Consider the following 21987-nt stretch of genomic DNA (forward strand, 5'->3'; position numbering starts at 1 on the left):
TTGGGACTTGTTTCTCCTCTCTAATTCAAGCCAAGTTTCCTCCATCTTTCGGACATTCTTGTCCTAAGTGACAAGAAATCTTCAAATTTCAAAAACTCTTTAAATATGTAGTGATTAAAAACCTCAAATTCTTGGTGAGAAGGCTCAACTGATAAAGTCACTTGCTATTAAAGGCTGACTGTCAATCTCAGATCTCAATCTACAGATCTCACATGATGGTAAAAGCAGAGCGGGGTCCTGTGATGTTCCCAAGAGACTAGATTCCCTCTCTCTCTCTGTCTCTCTGTCTCTTTGATTCTCTCTCTCTCTCTCTCTCTCTCTCTCTCTCTCTCTCTCTCTCTCTCTCTCTCTCTCTCTCTCTCTCTCTCTCTGTCTCTCTGTCTCTCTGTCTCTCTCTCTCTCTCTCTCTCTCACACACACACACACACACATACACACACACTTACATACACACACACAAATTTTGAAAAGAAAACCTCTATTTCTGGTGGCTACTTATTTTATTTTCACTGGTGAGGACTGAACCCAGGTCCTTGCTTATGCTAAGCAATTACTCTGCCTCTAAACCACCTCCCCAGCTCTAAAGGTTATTTAATATACTGTTTATGTTTCCATGTCAGTAAACCTTTTTGTCTCTGAGGTAATAATGGCCGTAAGAATATAGCAAGAAATTCCCATTGGTCTGTGCTAAAAATGAAACAAACAAATTCACATATTAAAGATGGTAGACTGCAGTGGAATGCTGTCTTCTTCTATACAGTATGATTGTGTGTGTTTCAGCTGATGATTTTCCTTGAATTGCGCCTTTCTTCTCCATAGACACTGCATAGACAGGCTTAGTTCAATTACTACCTGTATATTGGTAGCAGGTAAGCACTATCTCTCTAGTACATACTTCCTACATTTCAAATATATATATTTTAGAAACTATGTTCTTTCTTGCCATATCTCACAAAGAAATAAGTCATAGCCCCTTGTAGGAAGATCATACGTCTATGAACAGAAGAAGGAGCTTATTACAGACATTTTTCTTTTGCTGAGACATTGTGTATTTTTGCAAACACCACTTAAAGACTTGGCCATCTTCAGTACTATTTTCAGCCTCTACAATAAAGTGGGTTGTTATACGCAATGCACTCACAGGTTAGAATAGAATGGTGTTTTCTTTAAGGAAACAGGAGAAAACTGAAGCAAGAATCTCTTCTAGCCAATGACTTTAATTGCTGCATGCTGACGGGAAGGGCGCTTCACTGATGTAACTCACATTGCTAGCCAGTTGCTTTAACCCTTCTCTGATTTCTCACTGTGTGTCCTTTAACACTGGGACTTTACTGTCCGCATCTTCTCTGCAGGCTCAGAAAAGCAAACAGCAGTTCTTTCTGGAAAAGGGCCAGATGAAGTATCCCACTTCCTTTGTGTAGCTACATGCTTTTATGGCATCTTTTCACATATGATTCTTCTGGGTTCCCTTTTGTTTTCTGAGAATTCCACTGAAAATTCCATGAGTATATACAATGTGTTTTGATCAAATCGAATCCCAGTCCTTTCTCTAACTCTGCTCAAACATTCCCTCTGTCACATGGCTCCCAAATTTCAGCTCAAGTCAGCCAAAATTCCGGCACTGATGGAGAAGTCTCAAAAAGTCCCGTCCCAGGTGGAAAGCTATTGGTATATGAAGTCTGATGGGAGGAAGCATCAGTTTTCTTCAATGATGCACTAGGTTTATGTTTTGTGGGCTCCAATGGGTGGCTCTACAGGAATCCTCTTCTTGTAGCAATTTTTTTGAAAAGCCTGTAGCTCCTAAAGGCGAGTTTCTAGAGGAGCCCCTAGAATGCAATGGATGCTCAACAATTATCGATGGAATGAGTTAATGCATGAGGCTAAACCAAGCTACATTCTTAGTCCCTATTACAAATGTCCAAGAAAACAATGGCAGAGAGCTAACTCTGGTTATATTTTCTACATAGATCAGAATTTTCTGGTTCTCTTCCTGTTTGTTTTCTGCCTGCCCTCTCATATTCCACATGCTCTCTAAATTATTCAAAATGTTCTTCCAATCCAGCTTCTACGACCATGACAAGAAAAAGCTCCTGAACAACCATATGTTGGGCATGGTGTGTTTTACAGCTTCAGTGTGATTAAATTCCTACAATGAGATTATATGGTAGCTGATACCATTTTAACAGCGTAGAGATTGAGGTACAGTATAGAAAAAACATGGTGGTATACCTGCATTGGCAATCTATGTAGGAACTGTCAAATGAAGCAGGATGAACCTCAAGTGGTCACTCTTTGGGTTGTGCTATAACACATCTCCCTGCCTAATTTCTAGAACATTCTTATCTTATTCCATCTTCTTTACAAAGCCAGGTTTATTCAAGGAGGATTGACCTGTGATTAATATAAGGCTTTGTTTTGAATGCTTAGACTGAAATGTTGGCAAACATGTTTTCTGTGACTGTTGACTAATTAGTGGCATTTGCTGCTATACAGAACTGTTTATTTTAAACATTTACATATGTACACATTCATGAATATTCATGCTTATATAAACTTTCTACTTAAATTTGTTTTTAAAAATAGGCCAAATATTAGAAAACAAAAATGTGTACACACACACACACACACACAAACACATAAACACTTATATTTTCTTCATTAGTAACTAATTACAAAGAAGAATTGATCCTTGCCCTTTATAAAATTGTGGACTAAGAGGGAAGCCATCTAGTCTCAGAATTTTCAGTGTAAGATTTCTCCCACGTAAAGATGTGCAGGAGGAATTAAAATGCTGTACTCTCACCAGACCAACTTGCCATATTATTCTTGAAAGATGGGCAAGTACTGCTAGAGCTGGCCACCTGGAGTATTTTTTCTTTGCGTTGTGATTGATTTGAACCAAATCGTATCTACCCTGTAAAAGAATATTCTTTATGCTACATTAGCAACTCAATATAGATTAATCAGATGACTACTCCATGGAATATACTATAGTGACTACCACAAGCTAAACAAGTCATTAACTGGTATATTCCTTTTTTTTTTTTTTTTAGGAACCAAAACACTAGAACCTGAAAAATATATAAAAATGAAAAATAGTATGTGTAGACACTGTAGGTGCCAGTTACAGCAAATAACAATTTATAGTAACTCAGAGTAATTTCAAAAAGTACTTCTTGAAGAAGCATCATATGATATGACCTTGAGGATTCAGCAGAATTTCAACAGATAGAGACAGGGAAGGGTATTGGAGCCATAAAAATAGGACCTTACACTGACTCCTGCCTCAGCTATGTGCTTCCAGGTTCCACTGGGTGGAATCTCTCCATTTGCTCAATTATGTTTATAGTAGTTTTATTCATAATAACCAGATCTGGAAACAACCTAGATGTCCCTCAACATAAGGATGGATAAAGAAACTGTGGTACATTTACACAATGGAATATTACTCAGCTATTAAAAACAAGGAAATCTTGAAATTTGCAAGCAAATGGATGGATGGAACTAGAAATGGTCATCCCAAGGGAGGTAACCCAGACCCAGAAAGACACACATGGAATATAATCACTTATACGCAGATATTAGCCCAACATAGATGCTTCCAGTTTTAATATGTAAGATACAAATATCAGAATTGGTCTCAGCCCCTTCTTTCTATTCAAAGCTAGAGTATAAAAGTCCAGAATTAGAAGGGAAAAGGAGTCCATCTACATGGTTTTTCTAAGATTCGGTGGTGGGTCAAGAACACAGACACTAGATATTCAAATCTTTTGAGACCTGTAGTGGCTCAAACCAGTCTTCTGGTTAGCCACCGTGGTGAGTTCGATGGATAATGTTCAGGGTTGCTCTATCGATGACAGCTCTTAGAAAATCCACCTGGACTAGGAACTGTTGTCCACCAAAGAGGAAAGGTGATTCCTCAGCTGAGAACAGCCTGCTTAAACTCTATCTGCACCGTGGGAGTCTTCTCCACACCCTGCTAGTAACTCACTCACGTGTGTAACTGAGGTGAAATGTCCCATGTGAACAATAAAGATGAAGAACTCCTCATCAAGTAAAAATGAAATGACAAGAACTACATGAGATGAAACGACACATTACAGTGCTAACCTACAACACAAACTGTATTAGGAGGCCTTTACCTTAAAGGAGGTAAACCTCTAGAGTTTTTAAAATGGAATGACTTTACAGTTAATGCCAGCCCCCATCCCCTCACGACCCAGTCCTGCCTTCTTTCCCCACCCCCCATAGCTCTAGAGAGTAAGAGAACTATTTGTGAAGCCAGAACAATGGAACAGAAACCTGCAAAAGCAGACTATGATGAAATTTTAGAGGCCTGTGTATAGGGCACTGCTACTCAGCTACTACCAATAAGAATGGAAACTTACCACTTGCAGGAAAGTGGGTGTAATTGGAAGATATTAACTTAAATAAGTCAGCACAGAGAAACAAATGCTGCACATAATCTCATGTAGTGAAGAAAAAAAGAAAACCTACCTGATTGTGCACTCCTTTTTCACACACAGCGGATAGGCAGGGTTAGGAAAGGTGGGTACAGGGAGGCTGCCTTTGAGCTGTGTGTGTTGAGGGCATCTGTATAACTATGGCCCTAGATGTCAGTAACACAGACAGTTAATACATGTTAACCAAAACCTAATACAGAACAGCCACAAAGAGAAAGGCCACCAACAACTGGGAAAGCATCAAGAAAGGGAAAGAAAATCAAATCTTTATCATACAGAAGCAACAGAAATCCTCAACATCGACATGCAATAGTAGAAGCAGAAATCATTAAATCAGAAGTTAAAACATTTTAATGGCAAATTATTTTTAAATTTTTTTGTTAGCATACCAAGGAACATGCTTCATTGACCATTTTAGTGTTCTAGTGCCATGAAGAGACACCATGACCAAGGCAACACTTAGAAAGGAAAGCGTTTAATTGGGACTGGCTTACACTTTCAGAAGGTTAGTCATTGGCACTGGGATGGGGAGCCTGATGTCATGCAGACAGACATGGGCTGGAGAAATAGCTGAGAATTGTACATCTGGATCTGCAGGCAGCAGAATGAGACAGATACTGAGTCAAGCTTGGGCTTTTGAAATCTCAGAGCCCACCACCAGTGATGTGCTTCCTCCAACAAGGACCCACCTCCTAATCCTTTCACATAGTGTCAATGTCTGGTGACTAAGCATTCAAATCTATGAGCCTATGGGGGGAACCATTCTAATTCAAACCAGCACACTGACCTTCATCAACAATATATGAACACAAAGAATTCTAAGGAGTCAAAAACTAAAATGTTATCATATTTTATTATATATCAGAAACTATATGAATAATCTTGAAAGCAGTAAAAACTGTTGTCTCTAAATTTTAAGCTAATATTTTCTAAAGAATATTTGTTATTTAAAAACAACAAACTATGTTTTCTCTTAGAAAATCATGTAAAACTACTATTAGATTATGACTGTTATTGATATTAGAGTTTACCTATGTTTCAATAATTGATTTGTAAATGGCTTTAATATGTATATATAATATACAATATCATATAATGTGTATATAACATATAATAATACAAATGGGTAAGATGCCAGCAATTTGCAGATTAGTAGGTAAAAAATGAGTGAGTTTCTATTGTGTTATCATTTTACCTTTTTTCGCAATTTAATTTTTTCATCTTCTGCCCCTAAAAAAGCTACTTTAGGGAGGAAATGGGATATAAAGGAAATAGTGGAAAGAAATAAAATCTCTCAAGTATCCTGTATAGTAGAAATTATTGAGAAAATATTTAAACAACAAGGTGTAATCCAGAAGAAGGTGAATCTCTTATAAAGGAATGGTGTAAGGAGGTCTTAGGAGGCAGGTATGGCGGATGTAGAGCAAGAGGGATTACTGTGAATTTGGGGCCAGTGGTGGCTGCAAAAAGAATTAGGAGAACTCATCCACCTTCAGATCTAGTAGCCCATCTATGTGAACCAGAGGGCAATGAATGCTATAGGAAAGGGCTGAAAGAGAATGGCTCATTGGAAATAAAACCAGAAAAGTATCTCCGACCACCTTGTTGACATAAATCCTTTAGTGTTTTTGGAATAACTTATGTATAAATTCTTTATTTTACCATAAATTATTTTAACTGCAAGATTTATTTCATGAGTGTTACTTGGATGATAACATTGGAATAGTCATTTTTTTTTATTAAAAGGTAGATAAATTAGAATACTTAAAAAATTACATGGAAGAACTCTTTCATATTTCACACAAAACTATGATGGCATCCATGAATGGGACAAATGCAGGCACAGAGTTTAGACTCAGAATGTATTATGTATAAATAACAACATCAAATAAAAACAACTACATGGAAGAAAGGAAAAAAAGGAAACTTTCAAAAATTAAAAACAAATCCTTAAGTGATAAAATACTAGCTTTCAGATTATTTGGTTTCAAAATTTTATTCAAGATGAGCATAAGAATTTAACAATTTTCACTTTTAATTTCTGGGATAAGACAAAAGAAATTTGTAAGGCTCCAGAGTGAAGTGAAAGTATGAACTGGTAAGGAAGGGTGCAAGTGTGTTTCAGGGAGAAAATTGCTCCAGCGAAGACCTAGAGGCAGACCTGGGAGTAGTCAAGATGAATGGATAGGGGTTAGCGTCAATGAGCACAGAGGGAAATAAAACTGAATCACTCACAGAGTGATTGATAGCTGCAACATGTAATTGCTAGCTTGCTTGCACACTCTAGAATGACAAATGTCCAATCATTTTGTCAGTGTAATTTAACCAAACTTGGCACACAACATTGCTTACAAGATTTAAAACCAATAAAGTTTATAACAAACTAAAAGTACTTTAATCACACTCTCTCTTTTCTCTTTCCTTTTATTTGATTGTTCATTTATTTACTTACCTTTTCAATAGTGAATCTACTCCCTACCCCTAAAACTTGATCACAATTTAAGGACCCTGTACTTTATGTTTTCTGTATTAGTAATGATGGTTATTAGGAGAAAACAATACTCTTGAGTAGGCCTGCCACTATTAGACTAGTGTTCCTAGATATTCATAATTTATTTTCCATGGATATATTAATTGTAATATTGTTTATGTATACATATCTGTGTGGGTGGGTATGTGCACATGAGGCCAGAAGAGGGTGCCAGAGCCCCTGGAACCGGGGTTACACCCAATGTGGATGCTAGGGCCTGAACACAGAGTCCTCTTCAAGAAGAGCTATCTTTTTATACCTCCTACACATACTTTGAAATGGAAGAATTACATTTTCTTATTATATTTTCTTAACTGGTGTTTAATATATACACACACACACACACACACACACACACACACACACACACACACACACACACACACATATATATATATATATTATATACATATATATATATGTATATATAATGGATGTAACAAGAGGCATTTCTGTGCTTTTGGTAGACTGAGAGTTTAATTAACAAGTAATAAATCTTTTCTCTATATATGTATTGTTTTATAAATTTTATGTGTATATGTATATATATGGGAAAATATATATGCTTATGGTGACATAAATTCTTTTTTAAATAAATAAATAAAAATAAAATAAATAAATAAATAAAAATAAAATAAATAAAAACAATCTGATCTGTAAAAATTCTTGTTTTTCTTTATATTTCAGGGGTATGATGATGGCTATGGGGGTGACTATGATGACCAGACCTATGAGGCTTATGATAATAGCTATGTGACCCCAACACAAAGGTAAGGCATTTGCTGGCTAATCACATTTCCAGGTGTTATCTATGCTCTATTTTGTATAATGCGTGTGAATTATAGTTACACTGTGTTAAGGTTTCAAGCAGTTGTCATAATCTCCATTACTTTGCTAAACTATTAAATAGCTTACAAGACTCAAAGAGGTAAATACAGTAGCTCTAACAAGTAACTGCAAACAGGGAAACAGTAGTGTGTAACTTGAGACAGGGTGATTATTATCCAAAGAAGTCATTAAAAAATGTTATACTTAATGAAGCACCACTATTTGCAGAAATTATTTTAGTTAACTTGTAATTTAATTTAAAAAGCAGGCACTTGTTCAGTGTGCATATTTTACAAATCTGTAATTCTTTATTTGTAAAGCAGATCACAAGGGAAAGCTATTGAGAAGATGGGAATAGGCAACTGAAAAATATTTCCTGAAATTTAAGAAACAACAACTCTTCTTTCTCATCAGTATCTTTAAGTTGTTGAATATCTCTTTACATTGACACAGAATTAGTAATGTCAATGAAGTTGTCCTACCTAGAAGTCAGATTTATTGAGATATTGCTTACAAATGATAAGCTTTCTTGTAAGAGGTTCTCAAATGTCAGCTGCAGTGCAACCAGCTCCATCGACAACAAATATGTAGACAATTCTATTGGGCCCAAAAGTTTGTCTTTGTAATGATAGTTTTTATTATCAATGTTTCTTTTTTCTTTCACACACTGTGGAATTCACAATTTGATTTTTGTTGCTGAACACTTGCCCTTTCTACGATGTCATATACAGAACAACACAGCAGCCTGTTTTCTTTTTCATGAATATTAACACATTAATAAGGTTCACTGTAGCATTTCCACTGATGTCAATTTCTGGTTTTGCTTTCTGCCCTCCTTAGCTTCACTTTCTCTTTTTCTGGTCAATTCCTAAGACCCAATAGACCCTCTTCCAATGTCAGGGCCTTTTCCCTGTTAGTTCAGTTTCTACAGTTACCAGAAAATGGGCAATATGTGTCTTTGAGTCTGGCTTATTTCACTTGATATGGTAATCTCCATTTTCATTTGATTTCATACATGTGGCAGGATTTTATCCCTTTTTGTAATAAAGAAGACGCTGGTGTATATGTATATATACATACTTTTTTTTAACCTATTGTCCTAGTCAGGGTTACTATTGATATGATAAAACACCATGACCAAAAGCAAGTTGGAGAGGAAAGGGTTTATTTGGCTTTTACTTCCACACCATAGTCCATCAAAGAAGGAAGTCAGCTTGACAAGAACTCAATCTAGGCTGTAGCTTGGAGGCAGGAGCTGAAACTGAGGCCATGGGGTGGGGCATGTGTGCTACCTACTGGCTTGCTCTCCTGCATTGCTCAACTGACTTTGTTACGAAATCCAGGACCGCCTGCCCCGGAGAGGCCTCACCCACAATAAACTGGGCCCTCCCTCATCAATCACCAATTAACAAAATTACCTACAGCCTCATCTTATGGCGGTATTTTCCCAACTGAGGTTCTCTACTTACAGATGACATTAGCTTGTGTCAAATTAACACAAAACTATACAGCACACCCATCCATTCTTTTGTAGATGTACACATAGGCAGAAGCCATCTCATAACCACTGAAAATAAGCCCACCCACAGCCCCCATGAGCATCCAGGTATCGCTTTCACATGTTGATTTTATTTGCTTTGCAGATGTATCTAGCTGCAGTATGGTTAGCATATATGGCAGGTGTGTTTTTAGACTCTGAGGGTTTACTATACAATATTCAGTACTATTTTCAATTTCTTCCAACCATGCTTATAGATGCCCTTTGCTCTACAACCTTGCTAGGATGTTTTGGTTTTGGGTTTTTTTTTTTTTTTTTTTTGGATATTTTTATTCTCACTGGTGTACCATGGACTTCCAGCGTAATATTGATTGCCATTTCCCTGATGGCTAAGAATATGGAGGGCTCTCTTTCTTATATTTATTGGTTATTTATGCTTATTACCCCTTTTCTAAGAAGTATTTATTAAAATCACGTATATATTTTTTCTTGGATTATTTATATTTTGACTATTTGGTCTCGTCTGGGTATCGGTTATCTGTCAGATGAGTAGGTGGCAAAGATATTCTGCCATGCAATAGGAAGTCTCTTTTGCTCTTAGGATTATATCCATATGTCATACCAAAAAAAAAAAAAAAAAGTTTTTATTTGACAGAATCCTGTTCACCAGTTCTTGAATTATTTTTCTATTAACTTTGGAGCTGTACTCCAAAACTCATTACCTGTGCTGGGGTCATGAAGTGAATATCTTTGTTTTCCTCTGGAAGCGTTACTTTATTTTCTTTCTTTCCTTTCATTCATTCTTTCTTTCTTTCTTTCTTCCTTCCAAGTCTTACAGCAATATCTTTTGTCTTAAGATTTCTATTGTTGTGAAGAGACACCATGACTATGGCAATACTTACAGAAAAAAACAAAATTAATTGAGGCTGGCTTATAGTTCCAGAGATTTATTCCATTATCTTCATGCTAGAAAGCATGGCAGCATGTAGGCAGACATGGTGCAGGAAAAGGAGCTGAGAGTACTACAACTTCATCTACAGGCAACAGCAAATTCCCACACTAGTCCTAAGTTGAGTACATGAGACCACAAAGCTTGTCTCCAACAAGGCCTTACCTATTTCAACAAGGCCACACCCACTCCAACAAGGCCACACCCACTCCAACAAGGCCACACCCACTCCAACAAGACCACACCTCCTAATAGTGTCACTCCTTATGGCCCAAGCACTGAAACTCATGAATCGATAGGAGGCATTCCTATCAAACTACCACATCTTTAAGACATTTGAGTTGATTTTTAGACAAGGTAGAAAATATGGATCTAGTTTCCTTCTTCTACATGTATTTCTCTAATTTTCCAGGTACAATTTGCTATAAAGGATGTTCTTTCTCTAATGTATTATATAATGTTTTCAGTACCTTTGTTGAGATTAAGTGGGCTAAAGATGCTAACATTTGCTATTCAGTCCTTCTGCTCCATTGATTTACTTGTTTGTTTTTATGCTAAGATCTTGAATTTTTTCATTCTTTGTGAAAACTCCGGCAATCTTTTAAACATTTTTTATTATATTTCTTTTTTACATATATATTTGTATTATTACACATAAATAAAATAAACTACATGCAGCAAGAAGAACGATGAAACAATCAGAAATTCTATAAATCTTACATTCATAGTGATTTGGCTATTTGTATATGGAAAACTTGAATAAAACATCTTTCCTATCTTGGTGAGTCTAAAATTCTAAATGAAAATCAATATCTATCATAGCTCTATCAACTTAAAACATCTATATAGACCTAAAAACATCTTAACCTCTAAACAACTAAGCTTAATTGTAAGACAAAACTGTCTGGTCTTCAAGACCATCAGAGACGTAAGAAGGAATAAAATTTAATTACCTGAGTGAACTGGAAGTGCAGGTTGGCAGATTCCAAAATAAAGTAATGACAGAGATAGCTAGTCACCCAGAACTCTGGAACGTTGGAGTTCTACTCGGGAAGGTGTCTTCTTTGTCAATGAGTTCGAGATTCTTTCCCACTTTCTCTTTTAATAGAGTTAATGTTTCTGCTTTTATGTTAAGGTCCTTGATCTACTTAGATTTGACTTTTGTGGAAGGTGATAAATGTGGGTCTATTTGTGTTTTCTACATGGAGACATCTAGTTAGACCAGCATCATTTGCTTAAGGCGTTATCCTTTTCCCATTGTATGGTTTTGGCTTCTCTGTGAAAAATCCAGTGTCCATAGGTGTACAGGTTTATTTTCGGGTCTTTGATTCAATTCCATTGATGCATCAGTCTGATTCTATGCAGTTTTTATTACTGTTGCTCTATAGTACACCTTGTGATCAGGGATGGAGTTACCTCCAGAAGATAGTTTTTTTATTATGTTTCTTTTTAACATATACATTTATATTATTACACATGGGTAAAATAAACTACATACAGCAGGAAGAACCCCAAGACAAACAGGAATTATATACATTCATAGTGATTTGGCTATTTGTATTTGGCAAACTTGTAGTAAACATCTTTCCTATCTTGCTGGCTTTAAATTTCTGAATGGAGATTAATATCTATCATATCTCATCTCTATTAACTTAAAACATCTATCTTGATCTAAAAATAATCTTAGTCCCTAACCTACTAAGCTTAATTGACAGACTAAACTGGTCTTCAGACCCATCAGAGACTTGAGAAGGGATAAAACTTAAATACTTGAGTGAATGCAGAGTTCAGGTTAGCAGCTTCCAAAATGAAAAAATGACTGAGACAGTTTGCTGCCTGAACAGTCACTCAACACTCTCTATCATGTTGGAGTATCATCTTCAGCCTTCTGGCCCTGTATCACTGATGGGCATATTTGCAAGGCGGGAACTATTAAGGACTTGCTTATCCTATCTTGGCAGAGTTTGGCCATGGACTCTGCCTGCATGTAAACTTGCCCAATTTTAGGAAGAATTCTGTCTGTGGCAGAAACGAGGACAATTTGCCCAGTGGATGGTTTCCCACATTTAAAGCCAACTCCATATGGAGTTCTTTGATGCTCGTCTTCTTCTTTGAGGCAGGTAGAGTGTTGCCAGGAGTTAACTTGTCTTCTTGTCAAAGAATCTTTAGAAAATGAAAACATCTTTAAATGCCATATTATGTAGGCTTCTGAGGTTTTTGAAGACCTTACTTAACTATTTTACCTCATATCTCTATAGAATCATATCTATCTATTATACCTAGAATATATATTCTTGTGATGAAATTAGACTAGTTTTTGACATGAGCATGAGTTGCATCAATATATAAAATTCAATACCATTGAATTTAAAATAACCTTATTTATGAATAACAATTAGGGCTTTGAAATGAGGAGTAGATTCAATAATCTACCTTTTGTTCTATCCTCCCTCTATATTTCTATATCCCCCTTTCTCTCTTTTCAGCTCCTGCCTCCTTACCTACAAAATAATGATAAAGGTATTTATCACGTATAGGAGTTCTCCAGTGGAATTTTGGGGGTCATTTATGTATACTATTTTATCATCTGTGATGGGGATACCTTGACTTCTTCTTTTCCAATGTGGATCTACTTTTCTTGTCTTATTACTCTAGCTAGAACTTAAACAGCAGTTTGACAGGAGGTAACCCAAATCTGGCTTTGAGCTTTTCTTTTTTATAAAGCATTGTCTTAAATTGGGATACTTTATGCCGATGTAACTACTTTTACTAAAGAAAACAGGTCCTGAAATTAATTATAATTCTATTTTATTATTTGTAACTGACAAAATTTCTATTTTGTCAAACATAATTTAATCACTAGTAATACAAATTTTGTATTAGAATTCACACATAATACAGGGTCATGCTGGCCTACTCAATGAGTTCCAAACCAACTGGGCCACATAGTGAGGCTATGTCAATAGAAAGAAAGAAAAGAGATGAGAAACAGAGAAACAGAAGCAAAGAAACACAGAGAGAGGAGACTTGGAGACTTTCAATAAAGTTTTTTCAATAAATAAGTTTAAATAAGTACAGAAATGCAAGAATTATTATTTCATAGAACTGTGTGGAGATTTTAGTATAATGTCAGTATGTACTAGAGGCAAACAGATGAGCATTGGAAAATTTATTAGCAAATGTACTAAATGTTTAGCATTTCATTGTTTCTGTTAGTATACCAATATAAGAAAAAGATATGGTTAACAACTCAACTGGGCATGTAGCTCAGTGATGGAATGACTGTGTAGCATGAATAAGGCCCGGAATACATCCCAGCACAACAAAAGTCTGATTAAATAAGCACCTACTAAGTAAAAGTATATACATGACAGTATAGGAATTGGACAGACAATAAATTTTTGAATGATAATATAATGTAACTGCTAATGATTTGTCTGGGGAGTCATTTGCAGTTCTGTATATCCATATCCTTAAAGGATGAAGAGGTGTTAGGAATTAGGTAGGAAATGAAGTTGATTTTCTCAAGAATTAGTTTTGATTTTTTTCTAAGATATGATTCCCTACTTAAACTATTAGTGTAAGATTTTCTTTAAAATGTACTTTAAACCTTATTATAAATAAGGAAATTCCTACAAATAAAAGAAATGAAATTAACCAGACCCAAACTATGAAACTCAGTGGCCTTCCATACAGTTGTAGTAGTCATGTGACACGGAGGCCATGGAGTTTCACAATGGATTTTATGCTTTGACTATTGAACATATTTTATGCACTATGAAAACTGCATATATATGACAGAGTTAGAACTGGAAAAATAATATAAGACTTGAATTAAAAGAGAGAACGGAACAAAGTAAAAAATATATGAACATGTGACTTGAACATTTATAAACAATTTGAAGATTTTTGGTAGCTGATACACATCATATTTGTTTTGTTAAAGTGGAAATCTGAAGGAATGCTGATGTTGAATTCTGGAATCTAAACAGGAGATGTGTAATCTATCAAAGGAAATAGTCTTTGTCTGGCTGGTCAGCAGGTGAATACAGAATACAGAATAACTATAGGAATCATGAAGCAGAAGCTAGGTGACACCTTACCACAACCATTGTATTATCCTCAGCAGAGATCCCAGGGGCACTTACAAAGTAGCAGTTGCAAAAGTTCAAGTGGAGTTCAGAAAATGGAACTAACCGAAATGAGCCCTCATTGTTTTATAACTTGACTTCTGAAACTTTTCAAATGGATCAGAAAAGGTTCTGTACCAAAATATGCTCAGGAGACAGTTTGACTGCATGACATTAATGAGTACTGAGGATGATAACAGTGTAACGGATGTCCAACCATCTTCCCCCCCGCCCCCCGATCTTTGTCTAGGACCAAAAGTAAAAGACTAGATCTCAGAGTTATTATGCACCCTCCAAAGTACAGAACTGCAGATGCAGTTTCCAAGGTGACTCGCTTTGAGAATTCTTTGCCTTAAAATCAGTTACACTCTGTGATTAACATCTTTAATTCAACCAAATGATCTTTTTTGCCATTTGCCACAGTTATATCTACTTCTTGAGACGTTAACATTTTCACAGATCAACCTTCCAAAAAAGCCACTTTTGTAAGATTCTTTTGCTAACATTTCCCAATTAAAATATCTATATCACAACAAATCTGGATGGGAAAGACAACTTTCATTTACTTAGTAGAAGTGAATGGTATTGTCACAAATGAAAATTAAAAGATCAGGTCTGAAATTTTGATTCAGATGTGAAGTGCTAAGATTTTACAATTTCTTAGTGTGAAAGATCTATTCATTTGAATATCTGTAATAGTCAGGCATATGTAGTGTGTGGGCTGCAGGATGGATGAGGCACTTAAAGTAATTTTAGAAAGGTGTAGTAAGGGGACTGTTTTTTACTGGCAGAGTACCACAAGGAAGAGTTCAGCCCCCTGGGAAATCAATACTCCTATGAGTTGTTCTGCCACCCCAAATGGAAATTAAAGGGAGAAAGGTATAAAGAACTGGTAGATACTGCAGCACAACTGCCTTCCCCACAGTCTCTCCCATGGCTCCTACTTTCTTGACCATTTAGGAAGCAGAGGAGAGCTAACCCAGGAAACCAAACAGCCCTCAATCATCCTTGCAATATAAAAGAGGCTAGAAGGAATGAGGCCATTGAGAAGACCAGTGGAAGAGACCTATCACAACAGACAAAATGTATAACATCCTTCAATAACTAGTCATTGCAATGATCCATAGCATCTGTTTGAAGGTTATAGCAATGGCCTGATGTTGCTGTGGAAACAGCCAGCCATGCATTGAGGTTTTAAATGACTTTTTGCATTTGGGGAAAACATTTATTTGTTCTTTGAAGAGCAGAGTGAATATATGAAATGTATGGGGGATGGACTACATTTTAAAAGTTCTTTGTTTCTCAACATTCTGAGCACTGAGGATGGGAGACAACCATGTTTTTGCTCCAAGTCGGCTTGCCATTCTTGCTTCATCAGAACAAGTTCTGCGCTTAACTGCTCTGCTGTGTTTAGGCCCATTTATCTCCTCGAAGCACTGTGTGACAAAGGCACTAATTTATAATTCTAGTTAATTCCAACAGTAAATCCAACCCCACATCTGTTAAGTCTACAGCCTTAGACATAAAGACCATTAAATACTTCCTGGAACTTTGAACTGAATTATAAATTGAACACATTTCCAAAATCCACCTGAGCAGAACAGACAGACATGCAAGTGAAGTAGTGAGAATACAGGGGGTTACTTTCAGGCTTTAAAAAAAAGCCTGACTGAAGAATTCTAAAGATGAGAAAAATCAAATTATTTTTTTCAGGGTTTGAGTTTAAGGTGAGTGTTGTATTCAATGCTACGTTTACAGAAATCCTTCTAATAAAAACATAAGAGTGAAAAACCCATGGTAATTTAATAAATGTTATGGCATTATGTAGATAACAGCATGTCTGGCTTGTTTAAGTGTCACAATTCACTGTAACACTGTTCACCTTCATTGTATAATTCAGTTCTCTTGTCTCAACATCAGAGTCTATGATAATATTGAATTTATGGGATTATTAGATTTGAGATATTTTCCCATAGCTATTACACAAGTCAGTTGTATATCCATGCTATCTACACATCTCTGCATGAATAAAAAGTAGATTTCATATTGTTTGAATTGAACCTCAATAGAATGAAACTCGGTTTCTTGATGTGCTCAGTGCCTTCTACAATCTTTATTTCAGATGTGGACCTTACAGATGCAGCATAAATATAAAGGCAATAATGTATTTTTTGAATTATTCACTCTGTGATTATGGTAACAGTTTATTTTACATTTAAACTCAAATTTTATGATAACTGGACTGCTTGGAAAAATAAACTGTCCATGTTACTGTAATAAGACCAGGTAGAAATTACATTGTCCTTACTAATGATCAGTCTTCCACAGGAAGACTAGTTACTAAAACCTGCTCAGTATTTTATGGATATAAATATATATTTCTTACTAGATTAATTTAGAATTGAACACATTCCTGAGAAGAACACCTGAGAGTGATGGGCAAATCCCACACAATTAGAGTTCCAGAAATGAGTAGTGTGGAGTCATCTTAAAACCCTCAAAACTGCAATGCCTTGCAAGTACCAAGCAAGAACGCCAGATGGGTTGAAATTCTTGTTTCAGTGGTAGCTGGAGAAGCTTGATATTACCAAAATAAAATAAGTAAATTATTAAAAAGAAAGAAAGGAAGTAAGAAAAAAAGAAAGGCATATAACTTATAGCTAAATGGCATGTGGAAGGAGTCAGGAATGTTGCTAAATATATGAGTGTCAATATATAAAATAAGGCATGGCAAACACTGTAAATGAACTGGAACTACCCTTTGTTCAAACATAGGGTGCTGCAACCATGAGGGCTTTATGATTATGGAGGTGGCCCAGGAGTTCTAGTCTTCATTTGGCTTTCCTGAATGAAACACTGGAATTTAGGCTTTTAACCACCATTTCTACATACAAACCACCTGAAAGATTAGTGGGAGAAAAACAAAAATATGGATTTTCTACATTAGAAATTTCATCAAGGTGCAAACCATGGCTTGCCTCCGTCCCACTGTGTCTGGAGTTACACCTGGAATGACACAAAGGCCAAGAGTTTCAGTGACTGGTCTCTGGAGTTATCTGGGTATTGCCTCTGATTAAAGGCTTCTGTCAACATGCACCAGAAAGGAACTATTGTGTACAGTGCTCACAGAGACCTTTTGCCTCGCTCAGGTTTCCTCGCAGTGTGGCAGTTCACGGTGCCAGATGGGAATTAAACTAAACGTATCTGTAAATTATTACGTCCAGTTTTTCTACATTCTGCTGTACACAAGAGAGTATAAAGAAATCAACGTAGACATTTGCATCCAAAGCCATCCATGGTATTAAAGATTCATTCAGAGTGTTCATTTGAGGCAATGCATGGTCTACAACGATATCCTGAGGATCAGGGCACTATGTAAATGATCAAGGAGAAAACAACTAAATACAGAGTATGCAAAAAAAAAAAAAAAAAAAAAACGGAATGTGAGGTGATGTGAGGAGCTATCAAGTGGAGGTAACGGACAGTATCCTAAAGCTTTCAGAAACTGCTGCTCAGCTGGGATTTTGATGGTAGGTAAAACTAAGCCCAGGAAAAGAACAAAGAAATTAGAGTTTAATTCACTAGTGAAGAACCACATGTCCTTCAGGAGTATCCAATTATAAAGTACTTAAGATTAAAAAGGCATTCCTTGAAATGAAAGGAAGAAAACAAAGGCCGAACACCTTATTGAGGAATAAGATAGTTTGTCAGAGTTTGAGTTTTTTACGAAATGTTGGGGGATGGTCTGATGTATTTTGATGCTAATTACTGCTTGTTGTCTGACCTACATTTTGCTTAATAAAAAGCCATCCCACCTGGGCAGGGCAGGAGATAGGTGGGGCTTAAAAAGGAAGGAATTCTGGGAAGAAAAAAGACCGCCATGAGGGGGAGAAGGAGAGAGGCCTGAAGTGAAGAGAGGAAGGCCGCCATGGGTTAGCTGGAGGAGAAGCATATGGCGGGTGGTGTGGATGGAGAATCCAGCCCAGATAAAGAACGTTAGCAAGTATTTGGGATTATGGATGGGAGGTAGCTTGATAGAAATTATTAGAAACAGATGACATGGGATTGAGACAGGGATCCCATGCCTGCCCCACTATGGGAGACAATTTAGAGGATTGATATCTGCCCTGCTCCAGGTAAGCTAAGGCTATCTTAAAATATAACAAGTTTCTGTGTCTTAATTGATTGCTAGCTATGCCTACAGATAATATATGTAACTTTAAAGGCAATAATGAAGTCTAAAATCCCCATCTCAAAGTTGATCTTTGGTTTGAGAGTAAAATTATGACCAAAAAAATTTTAAAAGATTGTAAAATCCAGAGGTAAATAAGGACTACTTTAAATGATGTCTTCTGGACATGATGGGGAATTGTAATCATGAACTCATAGCTGATGTAGCTGCCTACAGAAGACCTGAACAAGATGAAGCCAGGTGACATCTTAGCAAGAATGGGGTGATGGGATCATAAACTCAACCCCTAGACGAAAGCTATTTGCCAAACAATATAAAACTGGTACTTTAGATCACATTTTAAGACAAGCTTCTTATATCCAAAATATCAAACAATAATTAAACAAAACAACCTTACATTTCTATCAATATAAAATACTTAAACAAAATAACCTTATTTTTTTAAATCAGTATACACCAATCCATACCAAAGTAAACTATTTGAGACTAATAGATTTTACTTTTTATTACAATTTTCTAATTTTTATTATTACTCCCTTTCCCCCTCTTTTTCCCCATCATAAGATAAGAGAGAAAGATAAGAGAAAAAGAATATAAGAGAGAGATTCCTGACTTAAACTTTATTTTGTTTCCTCCCTGACCATAACTAATGACAACCAACCACCCTAGATGATAACAAACAACCATAACACATAAAATGACCAAAAACATCCACCCCACCTTTTGGAAATTGGGAAGGCAAGTTCTTAAAATTACTTGTTTTGATGCAAAGATATCTTTTACATAGCGTAAATAAGAATATTGGCCAAGTCCCGGGAAAGCTACCTGTATCATTTTCTGTCCAGTACCTGTGTTGTCTGCCCAGTCTCTGTGTGATAGATTATTTGGGATAGCCCTTTTGAAGTTCATTTACATGTAAATTTTGGAAAAATAAATAACTTAGGCAGCATGTGAGAGTGAATACCTGGGCTATTTGCTTTGTGAAGACATTCATGGCTCAGCTGATAAGAGGTTTCTCCTGGTCAGATCTAATCTTTATTAAGTTTGGTTGGTAAGCATATTTTTTTGATTCCCTGTAGATACAGAAGCGTAAACATGACCCTGTCTTAAAACTATGGCAGGTTTCCTTTGTAATTTAACACATGCTTATAGTATTTTGGTTGGCCTAATTCCTGAGATTTTTTTGATACCCCTCTCAGTAGCTGTTGTTCCTTTTTCAACAACATTAAGAAAACTTAGAGTTAACAAAGCATTATTTAGTCTGTCTCTGTTTTTTTTTTTTTTTTTTTTAAACTCTTTCTTTTTGTTTAAAGAAGCATCTCTTTTATGGCACAAGTGATTCATTCTACAACTGCTTGTCCTATAGGATTGTGTGATAGAACAGTAATGTGCTTTATATTGTAATGTGCAAAGAATTGTCACATCTTATTGGATACATATGCAGTCTCAATTTGTGCAGGTATCTCCATAATTGCCATTATTTTCAATAAGTATGTAATTACACAATTAGCCTTTTCAGAACTTAAAGAAGTTGCCCATTGAAACTCTGAGTATGTGTCAATGGTACAGCTTTGTTTTCCAAATTCTGAAAAAAATGACAAACATCCATCTGCCAGATTTCATCTATTTTGGTATCCCTAGAATCACTACCAGAAGATAACAAGACTTTTTAAAGGTTTTTTGTTTTTTGGTTTTGTTTGTTTGTTTGTTTGTTTGTTTGTTTTTTGGCTTTTTGCCAAGTAATAGAAATTTTTTTTCTATAAACTTTTCCTTTTAACATGAAGTTTCTTATGGAATTTTAAGGCTCCTAACACATTTCCTATTAGTAATTGGTCAATTTCCTCATTCCTTGTGCCAATGGACCTGGCAAACCTGTATGAGTCCAAATATGGGTAATATATAATGGGTGCTTTCTACTTCTGATGGCCTGTTGCAAGCACATAAGTAACAAATTTAATTCTGAGTTATCAGGAACAAATTCAGCAGTCTATATGCAAAACAGCTTTCTCCATATAATCAGTAATTACATTAAGATAATTTGGGAAAATATAATAGTATTGTATATAATTCTGATTTTTTTTTTTTATCTGAGGTATATGGACTTTTGATCACCTTGGTTATTTTGTCTGACTTATAATTCCCATCTTGCTTGCATCAGTATAGAATGTTGGTGCCTCTGGAATTGATGTTCTCTTAAAACACGTGGAAGAATCCAATTAGTTCTTTCTATAAACTGTATACATTTGCTTTTCAGATATTTGTTATTAATTTCTCCCAGGTAGTTATTACAAGCTCTTTGTCAATCTTTATTGATCACCCATAATGACATAATCTCTGCTTTAGTAAGAGGTACTACAATTTCAGCCAATTCTTGATAATTGATTCAGTCTTATTCTACTTTTTATAATTAATTCAGAAATATTTTCTATATGTCTCTTCAATTTTTTACTTTATTTATGTGCTAAGAAAATCCATCCCAAAATATTATCTTCCCTTTTCTTAATGATCCCATTAGAATAATGAGTTGAATACAAAATGACCAAAATGCAATCAAGTTTAGGACGAAGCTAATCCACATAGGCATCATACAGCCTTTGTTCAACCAGAATTAACTTTTTCTGCTACAGCTGTTGGACATCTTGAACTATTTAAATGTTTGACACAAGTTACTTAACTAATAAGTAATTAATCCAATTATAGACCTCAGATACTTAATATCTCCCATTAGTTTTTAAAAACTGTTAAGAGTTTTTAACTGATCCCTATGTATCTGTATCTTTTGTGGTCAAATTTTTTGTTAACTTATTTTATAACCCACATAACTAAGTGAACCTCCTTTTTTTATTTTTTTTCAGGAGCAATCTATAACCCCCAGCATATTTCCTTAAACATTTTCCCTAAAGTATCTATCAGAATGGTAAATGATAGATTGAGGAAAGTGCCTACAAGTTATTTCTCACGGTTGTTGTACAAAATATAGATGTAAAGTTGGGCTATTTAACATGCCCTGTGGAAATACCTCCCAATGCTATCTTTTTTTTTTATTTATTATTAATTTATTCTTGTTACATCTCAATGTTTATCCCATCCCTTGTATCCTCCCATTCCTCCCCCCCCCCCATTTTCCGGTTATTCCCCTCCCCTATGACTGTTCCTGAGGGGGATTACCTCCCCCTGTATATTCTCATAGGGTATCAAGTCTCTTCTCTTTTTATTGGACAACTGGTATTCAGAGTAGGGGTCCTAAGAAAGCAAACCTTTCTCTATCCTGTTCATGCAAGGGTATTGTTAAAAAAAAAAAAAAAAAAAAAAAGGCAACCTTTCAAGTCAATTACTATTATAGGTCAGGATCTAAGTAACAAAGAATGCAATGAAAGTCCAGGCCTCGCTTGAATTA

General features: G+C 35.7%; 1 protein-coding gene across 1 annotated transcript in view; it reads left to right on the forward strand.

The window, feature by feature from the left end:
* Khdrbs2 (KH RNA binding domain containing, signal transduction associated 2) overlaps positions 1-21987 on the forward strand; it is a 461510-nt gene that overhangs the window by 406798 nt on the left and 32725 nt on the right. Inside the window, exon 7 of the mRNA XM_051153015.1 lies at positions 7681-7763. Coding sequence (XP_051008972.1) covers positions 7681-7763 — 83 coding nt within the window. The remainder of the gene's footprint in view (positions 1-7680; positions 7764-21987) is intronic.

This window comes from Acomys russatus, chromosome 11 (genome assembly GCF_903995435.1).
Source record: "Acomys russatus chromosome 11, mAcoRus1.1, whole genome shotgun sequence".
Lineage (NCBI taxonomy): Eukaryota > Metazoa > Chordata > Mammalia > Rodentia > Muridae > Acomys > Acomys russatus.